Here is a 14,967-nt window from a genome sequence, read left to right on the forward strand (position 1 = left end):
CTCCCCTCCATTAGCGTGAGTGGGGGGGGTAGTTAGTGTGTGACGCTGCATGCCGCCTCCCCCCCCCACAACCGCACGTTGGGGGAACAGACCCAATGGGTCTGCACTTGGTCTAGTATATACTGTAAATGCTACACAGAATCAAAAGTCAAGAGTGTAGCAACAAGGAACAGCAGATACTGGATTACAAATCTAGACAAAATGCTGGGGTAACTCAGCAGGTCAGGCAGCATCTCTGGAGATTATGGATAGGTGACGTTTCGGGTCAGGACCCTTCTTCAGTGCCAACCCGAAATTATCCCCAGAGAATCTGAGTTACTTCAGCACTGTCTTTCCATTGTACATTAGTAGAAGTTCGATAGAGTCTTCAGTGATATGCTGAATCTTCTCAAACTTAAGTAGAGACATTGGTGTCTTTGTAATAAATGTTTACATAGTTTTCTTTGTAATTGCATCAATAAGCTGGGCCCCAAGACAGATCTTCAGAGATGTACACGCCCACGAACTCAAAGCAGTTGACTGTCAATGAAGACAGGTCCATGGTTCCTCAATCAATAATCAACTCCTTGATCTTGCTCATGTTCAGAGAAGGATTAAATTTAATAACAAGGAACTGCTGATGCTGGTTTATACCAAAGATAGACAGAAAATGCTGGAATAACTCAGCGGGTCAGGCAGCATCTCCAGAGAAAAGGGATAGGTGGTGTTTTGGGTCGGGACCCTTCTTCAGACTGATTGCGGGGGATGGAGAACTAATCGAGAAGGGGCCAAAAAAAATCACAGTCAGCAACAGATTACCTCAATCTGCCTGTCTGGGAACCCCCTCACCAGGGATCATCTGTTCCTGGCCTTGATTTCTTCTCACTTTGAGTTTTTCCCCCCCGCTCCCCTTTGCAATCTCTTCTGGGGTAGTAGGGGTGACCTGTACAAAAGGGACGGGTTACACCTTAACTAGAGGGGGACTGACATTCTGGCAGGCAGGTTTGCTAGGGCTACACGTGTGGGTTTAAACTAAATAGTGGGGGGGAGGGATTGACAAATTGGGAGTATAAAGATGGAGTTGAAGGGGAAGTGGCTACAGGAAAAATTACAAAAGGTTCTCGAATTAATGGGAAGGAAAGCTCGAGAAGGGACAACAGAGTAAGGTCAGGGCCAATTGCGAGCGGTGCGAGGGGGAAGTGAATACGGAGGTCAAAGTGCTGTATATGAATGCGCGAAGTATAAGGAATAAAGTGGATGAGCTTGAGGCTCAGTTAGAAACTGGCAAGTATGATGTTGTGGGAATTACTGAGACATGGCTGCAAGAGGAGCAGGGCTGGGAACTGAATATTCATGGGTATACCTCCTATCAAAAAGACAGACAGGTGGGCAGAGGGGGTGGGGTTGCCCTGTTGGTGAGGAATGAAATTCAGTCCTTTGCAAGGGGTGACATTGAAACAGGAGATATGGAGTCAGTATGGATAGAACTAAGGAATTGCAAGGGTAAAAAGACCCTAATGGGACTAATCTACAGCCCCCCAAACAGTAGCCTGGACATAGGGCGCAAGTTGAATCAGGAGTTTAAATTGGCATGTAGTAAAGGTAATGCTGTGGTTGTTAAGGGAGATTTCAACATGCAGGTAGACTGGAAAAATTAGGTTGGTACTGGACCCCTAGAAAGGGAATTTGTAGAGTGCCTTTGTGATGGATTCTTAGAACAGCTTGTATTGGAGCCTACCAGGGATTTAGTGTTATGTAAATAACTGGATTTGATAAAGGACCTCGAGGTTAATGAGCCATTAGGAAGCAGTGGCCATAACATGGTCAGGTTTAATCTACAATTGGAGAGGGAGAAGGGTAGATCGGAGGTGTCAGTGTTGCAGTTGAATAAAGTGGACTATGGGTCCATGAGGGAGGAGCTGGCCAAAGTTGACTGGAAAGATACCCTAGCAGGGATGACAGCGGAACAAAAATGGCAGGTGTTTCTAGGAACAATACAGAAGGTGCAGGATCAGTTCATTCCTAGGAGGAAGAAAAATTCCAAGGGAGAAAGGGACGACCATGGCTGACAAGGGACGTCAGGGACAGTATAAACATTAAAGAGAAGTACAACGTAGCAAAGATGAGCGGGAAGCAAGAGGATTGGGTAATGTTTAAAGAACAACAGAAGATAACCAAAAAGACAATACAGGGAGAAAAGATGAGGTAAGCTAGCCAAGAATATAAAGCAGGATAGTAAAGGCTTCTTTAGGAATGTGAAGAGGAAAAAAATAGTTAAGGCCAAAGTTGGACCCTTGAAGACTGAAAAAGGTGAATTTATTATGGGGAACAAGGAAATGGCAGATGAGTTGAACAGGCACTTTGGATCTGTCTTCACTAAGGAGGACACAAACAATCTTCCTGATATAGTAGTGGCCAGAGAATCTGGGGTGACAGATGAACTGAAGGAAATCCACATTAGGCAGGAAATGGTGTTGGATAGACTGATGGGACTGAAGGCTGATAAATCCCATGGGCCTGATGGTCTGCATCCCAGGGTACTTAAGGAAGTGGCTCTAGAAATCGTGGATACATTGGCGATAATTTTCCAATGTTCTATTGACTCAGGATCAGTTCCTGTGGATTGGAGGGCAGCTAATGTTATCCCACTTTTTAAGAAAGGTGGTAGAGAGAAAACAGGTTGTTTAGTAGGACTGGATGTTACAATCCCTAAGGTTCTTCACCACAATTGACACCCGGTATTCTTGGGGATGACCACTAGGTGATTTTGCTACCAATCAGACACATCTTCAGTTGTGTACCTCAACATCACTGGGTGTTTCAGCCTTTTATCACAAGACACCCTCAGTCGAGGCAGGCCCACCACAGGGTGATCAGACCGGAGTATGTGTCTTATGGTTAGCCTCTAGATGGTCATGTGGCAGCCCAGACAGCATCTTTCCTCTTCAGCCACAGCCAGTGACTGCTCCGTTCGGCGGCATTGGCAAGTTATTTTATTGCCCTCCTTTGTGCTTGCCCTCTGACTCCTACTTCCCTCAGGAGCCTTGCGGTGGAACTGGCTGCAAAGCCCCTGCACCCCACCTCCACTGGACACACCCCTACACTCCAACCTCTCTCCTCTCGCCTCTGCTGCAAGGTTTGAATATTAAAGCCTTTTTCTTTCATAAGCCTCGTCCACGGCCTCCTCCCATGGGACCGTCAGCTCAATGATGAAAACACGCCGACAGGAGTTGGACCAGAGAACGAGGTCTGGTCGCAGGTTGGTAACTACGATTTCAACTGGGAATGAAAGCCTCTGGCCTAGGTCAACACGCATTTCCCAGTCCCTGGCTGCGTTCAGTGGGCATGAGTTGAGAGGTGAGGGGTTAGTCCTCCGTTTCTCTCCTTCCCAGATGAAGGATGGTATTTGCGGGAATGTTATCTGGGCATTGATAGGCATGGCGTTGGTGGTAACTCTCTTGCCCTCGAGTTCAGCTGCAAACACCTCAGCACCTGGTTGTATCGCCAGGTGTATCTGCCTAGTGTTAGGCTGGTCTTACAACCGACCAGGATGTGCTTGAGGTTTGCTGGAACTGCACACAGGAGGCAGGCTGGATCCTCTCCCAGCCAAAGATTTAGGTTTGTGAAAGAGGGAAGGACATCATATGTGGCTCTGATAATGAAGCTCAACTTATTTGACTCCAAGGTCGACAGCTCTCTCCATGTGATCTTCCTCCTCTCAACGCCATCCCACATCACCCGGCGGCCTTGTTTGGCTTGGGATATGGCTTTGGCACACCTGGCTGCTTCTTCCTGGTGGCGCACCTCATCCACCACCAGGTGCCGACATTCAGCTGGAGTAGCCTTTTGCCAGGTAGGTTTCATTGCTCCCAGGCCAAAGCCCCCTCGGCCTTGTTGAACATGGCCCACTATGTCCCGGTGTTGGAGGGCGGATTTTGCGTCCAGTACCACTGCTGCTGGAGTCCATTTCTTCCCTGTTGCTAGGGTTGGAGCGACACCTCTTATTATTGGGTCCTGGGATTGTGTTAGTGTCGAGTCCAGCCTCACTTTGGCACATTTGTTCTCCTCCACCAGGCTTGAGACTGGCAGTGAGAGGGCTCCATTCCCATAGACCCCTATGCTGCCGAGGCGTCTCGGTCGCCCAAGCCACTTCCTCACTTGTGAGTTCACCAGTCTCTCCAGCTGGTTGACATGGGATAGAGTGACCTCGTAGATGGTAATTGGCCACATGAGTCGGGGCAGTAAACCGAATTGAAGGCACCAAAGCTTCAGCTTCCCTGGGTGAGCAGTTTTGTTGATTTGCTTGAGGCCACTGATTGTATCCTGCTGGAGTTGTTCCACCTGCTCTGTATCCTTGAGGTATGCGGTGTACCATCGCCCGAGGCTTTTGACAGGCTTCTCCAGGACAGTTGGTATTGTCTCGTTATTGATGCGGAACCTTTCGTCAGTGAGCCGGCCTTTGACAATGGAAATACTGCATTCATGCCCATTTGATATTTTCCTGGAGTTTATCCAGCAGGCGTTTGGTGCATGCTTTTGTTGTTGTTATTGTGGTCATGTCATCCATGTACGCCCTGATTGGAGGAAGACGCAGCCCACACTTCAAGCGTTCCCCTCTGAATTAGGGAATTATAGACCAGTTAGCCTGACATCGGTGGTGGGGTAGATGCTGGAGTCAATTATAAAAGATGAGATAGCCGAACATTTGGATAGCAGTAACAGGATCAGCATGTATTTACGAAGGGGAAATCATGCTTGACTAATCTTCTGGAATTTTTTGAAGATGTAACTAGGAAAATGGACAAGGGAGAGCCAGTGGATGTAGTGTACCTGGACTTTCAGAAAGCATTTAATAAGGTCCCACATAGGAGATTAGTGGGAAAAATTAGGGCACATGGTATTGGGGGTAGAGTGCTGACAGGAAACAAAGAGTAGGGATTAACAGGTTCCTTTCAGAATGGCAGGCAGTGACTAGTGGGGTACAGCAAGGCTCGGTGCTGGGACCGCAGCTATTTACAATATATGTCAATGATTTGGATGAAGGGATTCAAAGTAACATTAGCAAATTTGCAGATGACACAAAGCTGGGTGGCAGTGTGAACTGTGAAGAGGATGCTATGAGAGTGCAGGGTGACTTGGACAGGTTGGGGGAGTGGGCAGATGCATGGCAGATGAAGTTTAATGCAGATAAATGTGAGGCTATCCACTTTGGTAGCAAAAACAGGAAGGCAGATTACTATCTAAATGGCGTCAAGTTGGGAAAAGGGGAAGTACAACGGGATCTGGGGGTCCTGTACATCAGTCTATGAAAGTAAGCATGCAGGTACAGCAGGCAGTGAAGAAAGCGAATGGCATGGTGGCCTTTATAACAAGAGAAATCGAATATAGGAGCAAAGAGGTCCTTCTGCAGTTGTACAGAGCCCTAGTGAGACCACACCTGGAGTATTGTGTACAGTTTTTGTCCCCTAATTTCAAGAAGGACATTCTTGCTATTGAAGGAGTGCAGCGTAGGTTTACAAGGTTAATTCTCGGAATGGCGGGACTGTCATATACTGAGAGAATGGAGCAGATGGGAACACTCTGGAGTTTAGAAGGATGAGAGGATATCTCAATGAAACATATTAGATTGTTAAGGGTTTGGACACACTAGAGACAGGAAACATGTTCCCGATGTTGGGGTAGTCCAGGACCAGGGGCCACAGTTTAAGAATAAGGAACAAACCATTTAGAACGGAAACGAGGAAACAATTTTTCTCACAGAGAGTGGCGAGTCTGTGGAATTCTCTGTCTCAGAGCGCGGTGGAGGCAGGTTCTCTGGATGCTTTCAAGAGAGAGCTAGATAAGGCTCTTAAAAATAGTGGAGTTCGGGGATATTGGGGAGAAGGCAGGAACAGGGTACGGATTGGGGATGATCAGCCATGATCACATTCAATGGCGATGCTGGCTCGAAGGGCTGAATGGCCTACTCCTGCACCCATTATCTATTGTCAATCAGTCTGAAGAAGGGGTCCTGACCCAATATGTCACCGATCTATTTTCTCCAGAGATACTGCCTGACCTACTGAGTTACTCACAACATTTTGTGTCTATCTTTGAGAGAAAGATTGTTTGTTCTGGCAGCATTCCACCAGATTACCAGTCTTGATGCTGTACTCAGACCTATCATCATCTATTATTTGTGCAACAGCAACAGAATCGTTGGCAAATCTGAAGATGGCGTTGAAGCAGTGTCTGGCTACACGGTCATGGTTTTATGAAGTAGAGCAGGGACTGAGCATGCAGCCTTGAGGTGCCCATGCTGATGGTCAGTGAGGTGGTACATAGGTCCCGTACTCAAGATCTGCAGAAAAGGAAGTCGAGGATCCAGTTGCATAGTGGAGCCAGTTCCCCTGAGATTGAAAGGGATGATAGTGTTGAATGCAGAACTATAGGTGATGAACAACTGCCTGACTTACCCAATCTTTGTGTCAAAGTGGCCCAGCGCAGAATGAAAATCCAGCATAATGAAACCTAACAGCATAAAGCCATTCATCGTTGATCTGTTGTGATGGTAGGTGACTTGAATTGCGTCTACATCATTACTAAAGCAGGAGTTGATTTGTATCATAACCCATTCTCATCGTACCTCTCAAAGTACTTCATCACAACAGACACAAGTGCCACCAGTTAGGCATTTGTTGAGGCATGTCATCTTCTCTTCTTGGGCACTAGTGTTATGGATGTCCTTTTAAAACAAGTAGGGACCTTGGACTGTAATAGTGAAAGTTGAAGATTCACCGCGAAAGCTCTAGCCACTGGGTCAGCGCAGGTTTGAAGATCCAAGGCCAGATATATCATGAGGGCCTTCTTTCTAAGGTTCATCCTCATGAAGGATAATATTCGCATCCTCTTGCATGCGAGGAGGTGAGCAGTCAAGTAGTTCCAGAAGATGAAATGTGTAGGAAGGAACTGCAGATGCTGGTTTAAACTGAAGATAGACACAAAATGCTGGAGTAAATCAGCGGGTCAGGCAGCATCTCAGGAGACAATAGACAATAGGTGCCGGAGTAGACCATTCGGCCCTTCGAGCCAGCACTGCCATTCAATGTAATAAAGGCTGATCATCCACAATCAGTACCCCGTTCCTGCCTTCTCCCCATATCCCGACTCTGCTATCTTTAATAGCCTGATCTAGCTCTTTCTTGAAAGTATCCAGAGAATCGGCCCCCACCGCCCTCTGAAGCAGAGAATTCCACAGACTCACAACTCTATGTGTGAAAAAGTGTTTCCCTCTCCCCCCCCATTTAGCCACATTAAACTGCATCTGCCATGCATCTGCCCACTCCCCCAACCTGTCCAAGTCACCCTGCATTCTCATAGCATCCTCCTCACAGTGCACACTGCCACCCAGCTTTGTGCCATCTGCAAATTTTCTTCTCAGCTCTCCCAGAGGGCTTGTGGAGAGCTGAGAAGGGGAGGAGAAAGTAAGGACTACCTGAAATTAGAGAAGTCAATGTTCATACCGCTGGGGTGGGGTGCAAACTGCCCAAGCAAAATACAAGGTGCTGCTCCTCCAATCTACGGTGGTCCTCACTCTGGCCATGGAGGAGGCCCAGGACAGAAAGGTCGGATTCGGAATTGGAGGGGGAGTTGATGTCCTGAGCCACCGGGAGATCAGGTTGGTTATTGCAAACCGAGCGGAGGTGTTCGGTTTCACCGATGTAGAGCAACTGACACCTAGAGCAGCGGATGCAAGAGATGAGGTTGGAGGAGGTGCAGGTGAACCTCTGCCGCACCTGGAAAGACTGCTTAGGTGCTTGAATGGAGTCAAGGGAGGAGGTAAAGCGACAAGTGCAGTATTTCTTGCGGTTGCAAGGGAAACTGCCCAGAGAGGGGGTGGTTCAGGTGGGAAGGGACGAATTGACCAGGGAGTTACGGAGGGAGCGGTCTCTGCGGAAAGCAGACAGGGGAGGAGATGGGAAGATGTGGCAAGTGGTGGGATCACGTTGGAGGTGGCGAAAATGTTGGAGGATTATTTGTTGTATGTGACGGCTGGTAGGGTGGAAGGTGAGGACAAGGGGCACTCTGCCCTTGTTACGAACGGGGGGGGGGATGGGGAGTGAGAGCAGAGTCACGGGGTATAGAAGAGACCCTGGTGAGAGCCTCATCTATGGTAGAAGAGGGGAACCCCCGTTCCCTGAAGAATGAGGACATCTCTGATGCCCTGGTGTGGAACACCTCCTCCTGGGTGCAGATGCGGCGTAGACGGAGGAATTGGGAGTAGGGGATGGAGTCCTTACAGGAAGCAGGGTGGGAAGAAGTATAGTCCAGATAGCCATGGGAGTCAGAGGAGGTACCTTCGTACCTCATCTTTTCTCCCCATCTTTTCTTGCCTTGTCAGCCACGGTCACCCCTTACTCCCATTGGAATCTTTCTTCCTCTTTGGAATGAACTGATCCTGCACCTTCTGTATTATTCCCAGAAATAGAAGGAATGGGACCCAAAACATCACCCATTCCTTCTCTCCAGAGCTGCTGCCTGACCCACTGAGTTACTCCAGCATTTTGTATCTAAGTAGATTCAGCATAGCTCAAATGGACACAATGAGATTTAAGTGGACAGATTGTGATTTGTTTCACTGCTGGTGAGTCATGCCATTGGAATCTTCACAAAACATGAACAGAGACAAATACTGTCAAGGCATGCAGCAGTTTAGTCTGGGCATTGCCCAGAACTGCTCGGCAACCACCTTGATCTCTGCAGAACTTAGCAAGCAAAGTAATTATACAAAAATCCAAACTTTCAAGATTAGAAAGTAAATATGTTTAAAGAATCATCAATAAATTGAACAGTAATTAGTGGGAAGATGCAGTTTGAGTGGGATATGCAGCAATGACTAAGGTTTTGTTCTAAAAGACTCATTAATAAACCAAGTGACTGGAAATGTTTGCCAATTTTTTTTTGACTGTTCAAATGTCCTGAACCCTGCAAAACAGCTCTTCATTCTGATCAGGTTTAATATTGTTTACCCCCACCCAACTATTTTCTCATCACTATTCATCCAATATCTGTGGTTACCCTTAATTCATTTGATAGAAAGCACTGCTGCACGCCAATTAATGTCAGCAAACATTTATATAATAGAATCTGAACATAGAACAGCACAGCACAGGCCCATCGACCCACAATGTCTGTGCCAAACATGATGTCAAGTTAAACAATTCCCTTCTGCCTGAATATGGTCCGTTATCCCTATCTCAAAGCCTCTTAAATGCCACCGTCATATCTGATTCCACCACCATCCCTGGCAGCATATTCCAGCAGCCCACCACTCTGTAAATACCTTTAATCATCTCCTTTAAAAACTTTCCCCCTCTGACCTTAAAGTAATCTCTCAGTATTTGAAAGTCCCATCATGTGAAAAAAAATGTTCTGATATCTACCCTATCTATGCCTCTCGTAATTTTATACATTTCTATCAGATCTTCCCTCAGCCTCTGACACTTACGGGGAAACAATCCAAATTTGTCCAACCTCTCCTTAAAAATCTTCTGCACCTTCTCCAAAGCCTCCATCTCCTTCCAGTAATGTATCGACCAACACTGCTCACAATACTCCAAATGTAGCCTGTTTTATTAAGCTGCAACATGACTTCCTGATAGTTATACTCAATGCCCCTGCCGATGAAAGCGAGCATAACATATTCCTTCTTTACCATTATTTAAACTTGTGTTGTCACTTTCACAGAGCTATGAACCTGGACCTCAAGATCCTTCTGCACATCAATGCTGTTAAGTTGGCAGTAACTGTATACTTTCTCCTTACATTCAATCTCCAGCCATGAGACAGCAAAAAACTGAAAAAAGAGGAAGAGAGATGGGGCTCCAATTTGTGATGATCATACCTTAAAATGAAACCAACTCCTTGCTTGTTTACACTTAAGTCATATTGAAAATATTTTATATTACACCTACTTGTAACATGATACCTGTTCCTTGCTTGATTACTCTAATTAGAGGGGTATCCTTTAGACGGCAAATGAATTTCAAATCCGACTCTTAACAGTTAGGATGAAAATGATGATCTATCAACTTCAAAGATGATCATATAGTGCTACATAGCTACGCAGTCAAATTAAGTACAGTGGACAAAATATTAACATCGAAACCTATATTTAAGACATTATTTAAAAATAAGTTCTCAAAATTAAAAATTAAAGATTTCATTTTTTTAAATCTATGGTCAAATTATTAAAAAAAGAAAGAAAAATAAGCAACTAATCTTTTATATTTTGATTGCTGGACATTTTCTGATTGCCCGAATTTGTAAAGTCAGTGACTATTAAGGAATGCTAATTGCTGACTCAATGGCGAGTCCAAGTTGGAAATGTATGTTGGAAATGTTGGTGTTGTCTGCAAACTTACCAACCTATCCACCCACATTTGTGTCCAAGTCATTTATACATATCACAAACAAAAGTCCCAGTGCAGATCTCCACATAGACCTCCAACCAAGTAACACTCGTCCACCACTATGGGTAAGCCAGTTCTGAAACCAAACTGTCATGTCACCATGAATCCATGCATCTTAATCTTCCACCCTCAAAAAACTCAATCTGTTGGTAACACATGACTTGTCATAGACAAAGCCATTCTGACTCTCACTGACTGACAAATCCTATCTTGAAGAACCCTCTTCAACAGCCTTACTACCACTGGAATGAGACTCACCGGCTCATAATTGAACATAATTGGTTACTGTCCAGTCCTCTGGGACTTCACCAATGATCCCAGCAATCTCCTCTCTTCCCTCTCTCAATCCCATGCCGTAGTTATTTTTCCACCTTAAAGCATTTCAAGAGCCAACTCCACCATCTTCTTGATTTCAAACTGCCCTGGCATATTTGTGTACTTCACACTGATCTTAACTCCCCCCGCCTCCTTTGGCTGGGTGAATTCAAATACTAAGTACTCGTTTAGTCCTTCAACTACATCCTCGGATTCAATCTGATCATTGCATTCGCACTGTTATTTCCATTATCCTCAATTTATGCATCTTAAATCCCTTATGTGTAACTGAAAATCATTATTCAGAGATCAATGGAACTGAACACCAGAAATATGCTTCCACCATTCCTTTTAAGTCCTTTCAGTCTCAATTTTTATTCCTTTGAAACCACTGGGGCATTTTTGATGAGATTTCACAATCTATGAGAAATGTTGGTATGTCTTAAATCATCAGCGTCTTACTTTTCCCGAGTTATTTCACATCTCCTGATACGCATCATTGAAAGGGGACAGGGGAGAAGTGGGAGAAACGCCCAGTGCAAATTACTGCTGCACATCTGCAGAGTATATAACCCTTTTAATTTCTCAGTTCTGAGGAAGTGCCACTGACTCAAAACCTTGTTATTTTTCTCCTTCTCAAAATACCGATGTACTGGCTGAGTTCTCCCACCATTTGTTTTTTGTTTCAGATTTCAGTACCTGCAGTTTTGTTTTCCTTTTAACTCTTTGACTGACTTCAAAAGACATTTAGGCACAAATATAGATAGGGGGCTGAGGGTTATGGGCCAAATGCAAGCAAATGGAACTAGCTTCGTATGTCAACACCACAGAGACAAGATGAGCCAAAGAGCCCGTATCTGTACCGTACTATGATTTACTCCGACTCTGACTTACTCGGAATATATTGATTTTTCAATTGGATAATAAAAAAACAACTAATCAATAAAACAAGTATTAACAACATTTGAAAAAAAGCTTTAAATTAGTTTATTAAATGTCCAGATTATTAAGTGCTTAAATTATAAATGTTGTATAAAAATTGTCTTTAAAAAAAGTTAAAGAACACCACACCTTTCTCATGTCAAGGGCTTTCCCACCCACAAACAACAAAGATTTTTCAGCAAACATTGCTTCTATGATCAATAAACGGTAAATATTCTGGTTATGCAGATGAATATGTTGCACTTGCTGGAACTAATGATACGGACTAATCACATGTACAGATTTCTCTCCGGCCAACTGTTGACCAAGCAGTTATCGACAGGTAGGGTGCAAATACTGACCGCCCTCTGCTGCCGATTGCGGAAGGCTGGCAGGCTCTGACTCATCCCGGTGCACGTCTTCGGCAATGGCATTGAGCTGTGACTTGCCGTGCGGCGGGACTGCCGGCTGCTCGGGCTCCATCGCTGCAGAGGAGCCGCCGCCCACTGTCGCTGCTGCAGTCGTACAGTTCCTGATCCCGGACCGCGCGCCGCCGCCGCCGACCCGCAGTCAGCGACGTCACCACCAGCCGACGTCACCACGGCCCGGCCACACCCCCAGCCAATCAGAGGGAGTGTTTTCCCAGGCCCCTCCCTTCTCACGGCTTCAAACTACCTCTGGGAGAAGGGGGTTAATAATAATAAGAATAATAATAAAAAACTTTATTACGGACTCGAGGTCCAGACAAGGGGTAAGCATTACATAAAAATGCATTGCATATTAAAAAATATCATAAAATACATATAAAATCTTAGTATATCACATAAAAGCATCATAAATTATATATTTAAAAAAAAACACAATACATGAATTAAAAATCCAGATTAAAAGAATGATCAATATCCTACGAGACAACGATACCAGTATCTCCACAGCTGGGATTCGCAGACAAGGCAACAATAATTACATTTTTAGAGTCATTTATCCTGCAAATGAATTTATATAGTGTTCAAGAAGGAACTGCAGATGCTGGAAGATCGAAGGTACACAAAAATGCTGGGTAAACTCAGCGGGTGCAGCAGCATCTATGGAGCGAAGGAAATAGGCGACGTTTCGGGCCGAAACCCTTCTTCAGACTGATGCCAGAATGAATTTATATATATGATTTCTGAGGATAGCTTCTAAAGTACAGACTCATGCAGCCACAAACATGTTACTAGCACTACATCATCTAGGTTTCCTTAGCAGTGTTCTCATTGCATCGTTATATGCCACCTTTAGTCTCTGCAAACTTGTCTTTCCATAGTTCGACCACAGGTGCGCAGTATAGAGTGGTGTGCAGTATGCTCTAAATAGCGACAATCTTCACCACATCTGCACACGCACCAAATTTACGCAAGAGAATATTCGCCTGTACATACAGCATGCGTCGTTGCCTATAAATATACTCATCATCTGTCATTTGGTCTGTAATAAGATGCCCTAGATATTTTACCTTATTACAGACACTAAGATTATTGTCAGACAATTTAAAATCAGGAAATTTTAGACATTTATCCTCTTTGGTTCTACAGATCATAACAGCACTTACTAGCATTATATTTAATATCATGTTCCACACCATACACATAACATATAGTAAGGAGCTGCTGGAGACCAGCGCTAGATGGACTAAAGACCACAAGATCATCTGCATACATAATATGGTTCACTAAAATATTACCAATTATGCACCCAGTATTACAGGCGTTCAATTGTTTGGACAGATCATCAATATAAAGATTAAAAAGGACTGCGGACAAAATTCCCCCTTGTCTGACACCATTGCTAACCCCACATGGGGCTGAGACCCTATTGCCCCATTTTATTTGCATAGTCTGGTGGGCATACCAGTAAGCCAGAATTCTCACAATGTATTTAGGCACCCCTCTTTGACTGAGATTCTGCATCAAGTCAGGAGCTGACAACGCCATGATAGTGGGCGCGCGACGTTTAATGTCAGACGGCGGCGTCGTTAAGTGGAGAGGCCGGGGGATATGCAGATGAGGAGCAACTTTGCGTCAGGTCCCAGCTGGCGCGCATGCTCCGATCTGCAGCGCCACCGGCGGCCGCTGGGGGGCCGCGCTCCCGATCAAAGAGCTTCTCTAGTATCTTTGCTCCTGACCCCCCTCTGCGCGCTCCCGATCAGTGCGCGCCCCCGCTCCCAGCCCTCTGCGCGCTCCCGATCAGTGCGTGCTCCCGCTCCAGGCCCTGTGCGCGCCCCCGACCCCCTCTGCGCGCTCCCGATCAGTGCGCACTCCCGCTCCAGGCCCTGTGCGCGCCCCCGCTCCCAGCCCTCTGCGCGCTCCCGATCAGTGCGCGCTCCCGCTCCAGGCCCTGTGCGCGCGCCCACTCCCAGCCCTCTGCGCGCTCCCGACCCCCCCTCTGCGCGCTCCCGATCAGCGCGCGCTCCCGCCCCCGCCCCCGGGCCCTCTCTGCGCCAAAGATCCTCGCTATAAGATCTTTGCTCTGCGCACTGCGCCAACATGGAGGCGAGCGGCGGCGGCGGTTCCGTTCCCCGCGTCTCGCATTCGCCATCCCGGGCGGATTTCACGGTGTCTCCCTTAGCGGCGCAGCTCTGCAGGAAAGCGGTGGCGGCTGCGGCTGTTGTCAGGACGGGCCCGGGTCCCGGCGCCAGAGCAGGGCGAGCAGGAGGAGATGTGTCGGCCTACAGCCGCAGCGCTGCTGCCGGGGACTCGGCCACCTTCATGGACACCGTGCCTGTCACCGTCTCCCTGGAGAATGTGGGCGGTCAACACAGGTACCGCTGGGTTGCAGCATCGTCTGTGTACATGTCCTGTCCCACAGTGGTCTCCTCCCGTTCCCGGTACTTTCGGCAGATATTCCTGCTCCTTTAATGCAGGATCCATCTCATTTATCACCAACTGAAGGGCCTGCGTGATTGCCAAGTGCCGGGCTCAATTTCTGCTCAAGGAAGTTGAGCTCAAGGATCTGATTGGCATCCTGATGGACTGCTGTAAGGTTGGAGGTTGACAGCTCACACTGAGTGCTTATCTACTCTCACTTACAAAATCAACATTTCAAACGGAAGTGAAGTAGTGGACTATTTTATAATTTATGTTTAGGTTTGATATCCAATTATTTTAGTTCTAGGCCTGAAATTGTACTCTGCTATGATAGCTTGAGAATAAAGTAATTTTCATATCACTATCCTTGAATGATACCTGGCAGATAGGAGATGGCCTGTGTAAAGAACAAGATGGCAGGTGCACCATGGAATAGGAAAACACCTGGATGGGTG

The 14,967-nt window shown here is 46.3% G+C and overlaps 2 protein-coding genes across 7 annotated transcripts in view; one reads left to right on the top strand and one right to left on the bottom strand.

The window, feature by feature from the left end:
- wfs1 (wolframin ER transmembrane glycoprotein) overlaps nucleotides 1-12,273 on the bottom strand; it is a 36,917-nt gene extending 24,644 nt beyond the window's left edge. For both annotated transcript variants that reach the window (XM_033021034.1, XM_033021026.1), the window contains exon 1: nucleotides 12,029-12,273. In XM_033021034.1, coding sequence (XP_032876925.1) covers nucleotides 12,029-12,149 — 121 coding nt within the window. In that variant the 5' untranslated portion in view covers nucleotides 12,150-12,273. The remainder of the gene's footprint in view (nucleotides 1-12,028) is intronic.
- A 1,904-nt stretch (nucleotides 12,274-14,177) lies between these two features.
- The window catches only part of LOC116973201, a 51,036-nt gene continuing 50,246 nt past the window's right edge, over nucleotides 14,178-14,967 (top strand). For all 5 annotated transcript variants that reach the window (XM_033021060.1, XM_033021046.1, XM_033021079.1 and 2 more), the window contains exon 1: nucleotides 14,178-14,466. In XM_033021060.1, coding sequence (XP_032876951.1) covers nucleotides 14,192-14,466 — 275 coding nt within the window. In that variant the 5' untranslated portion in view covers nucleotides 14,178-14,191. The remainder of the gene's footprint in view (nucleotides 14,467-14,967) is intronic.

Source organism: Amblyraja radiata, chromosome 1, assembly GCF_010909765.2.
Source record: "Amblyraja radiata isolate CabotCenter1 chromosome 1, sAmbRad1.1.pri, whole genome shotgun sequence".
NCBI lineage: Eukaryota > Metazoa > Chordata > Chondrichthyes > Rajiformes > Rajidae > Amblyraja > Amblyraja radiata.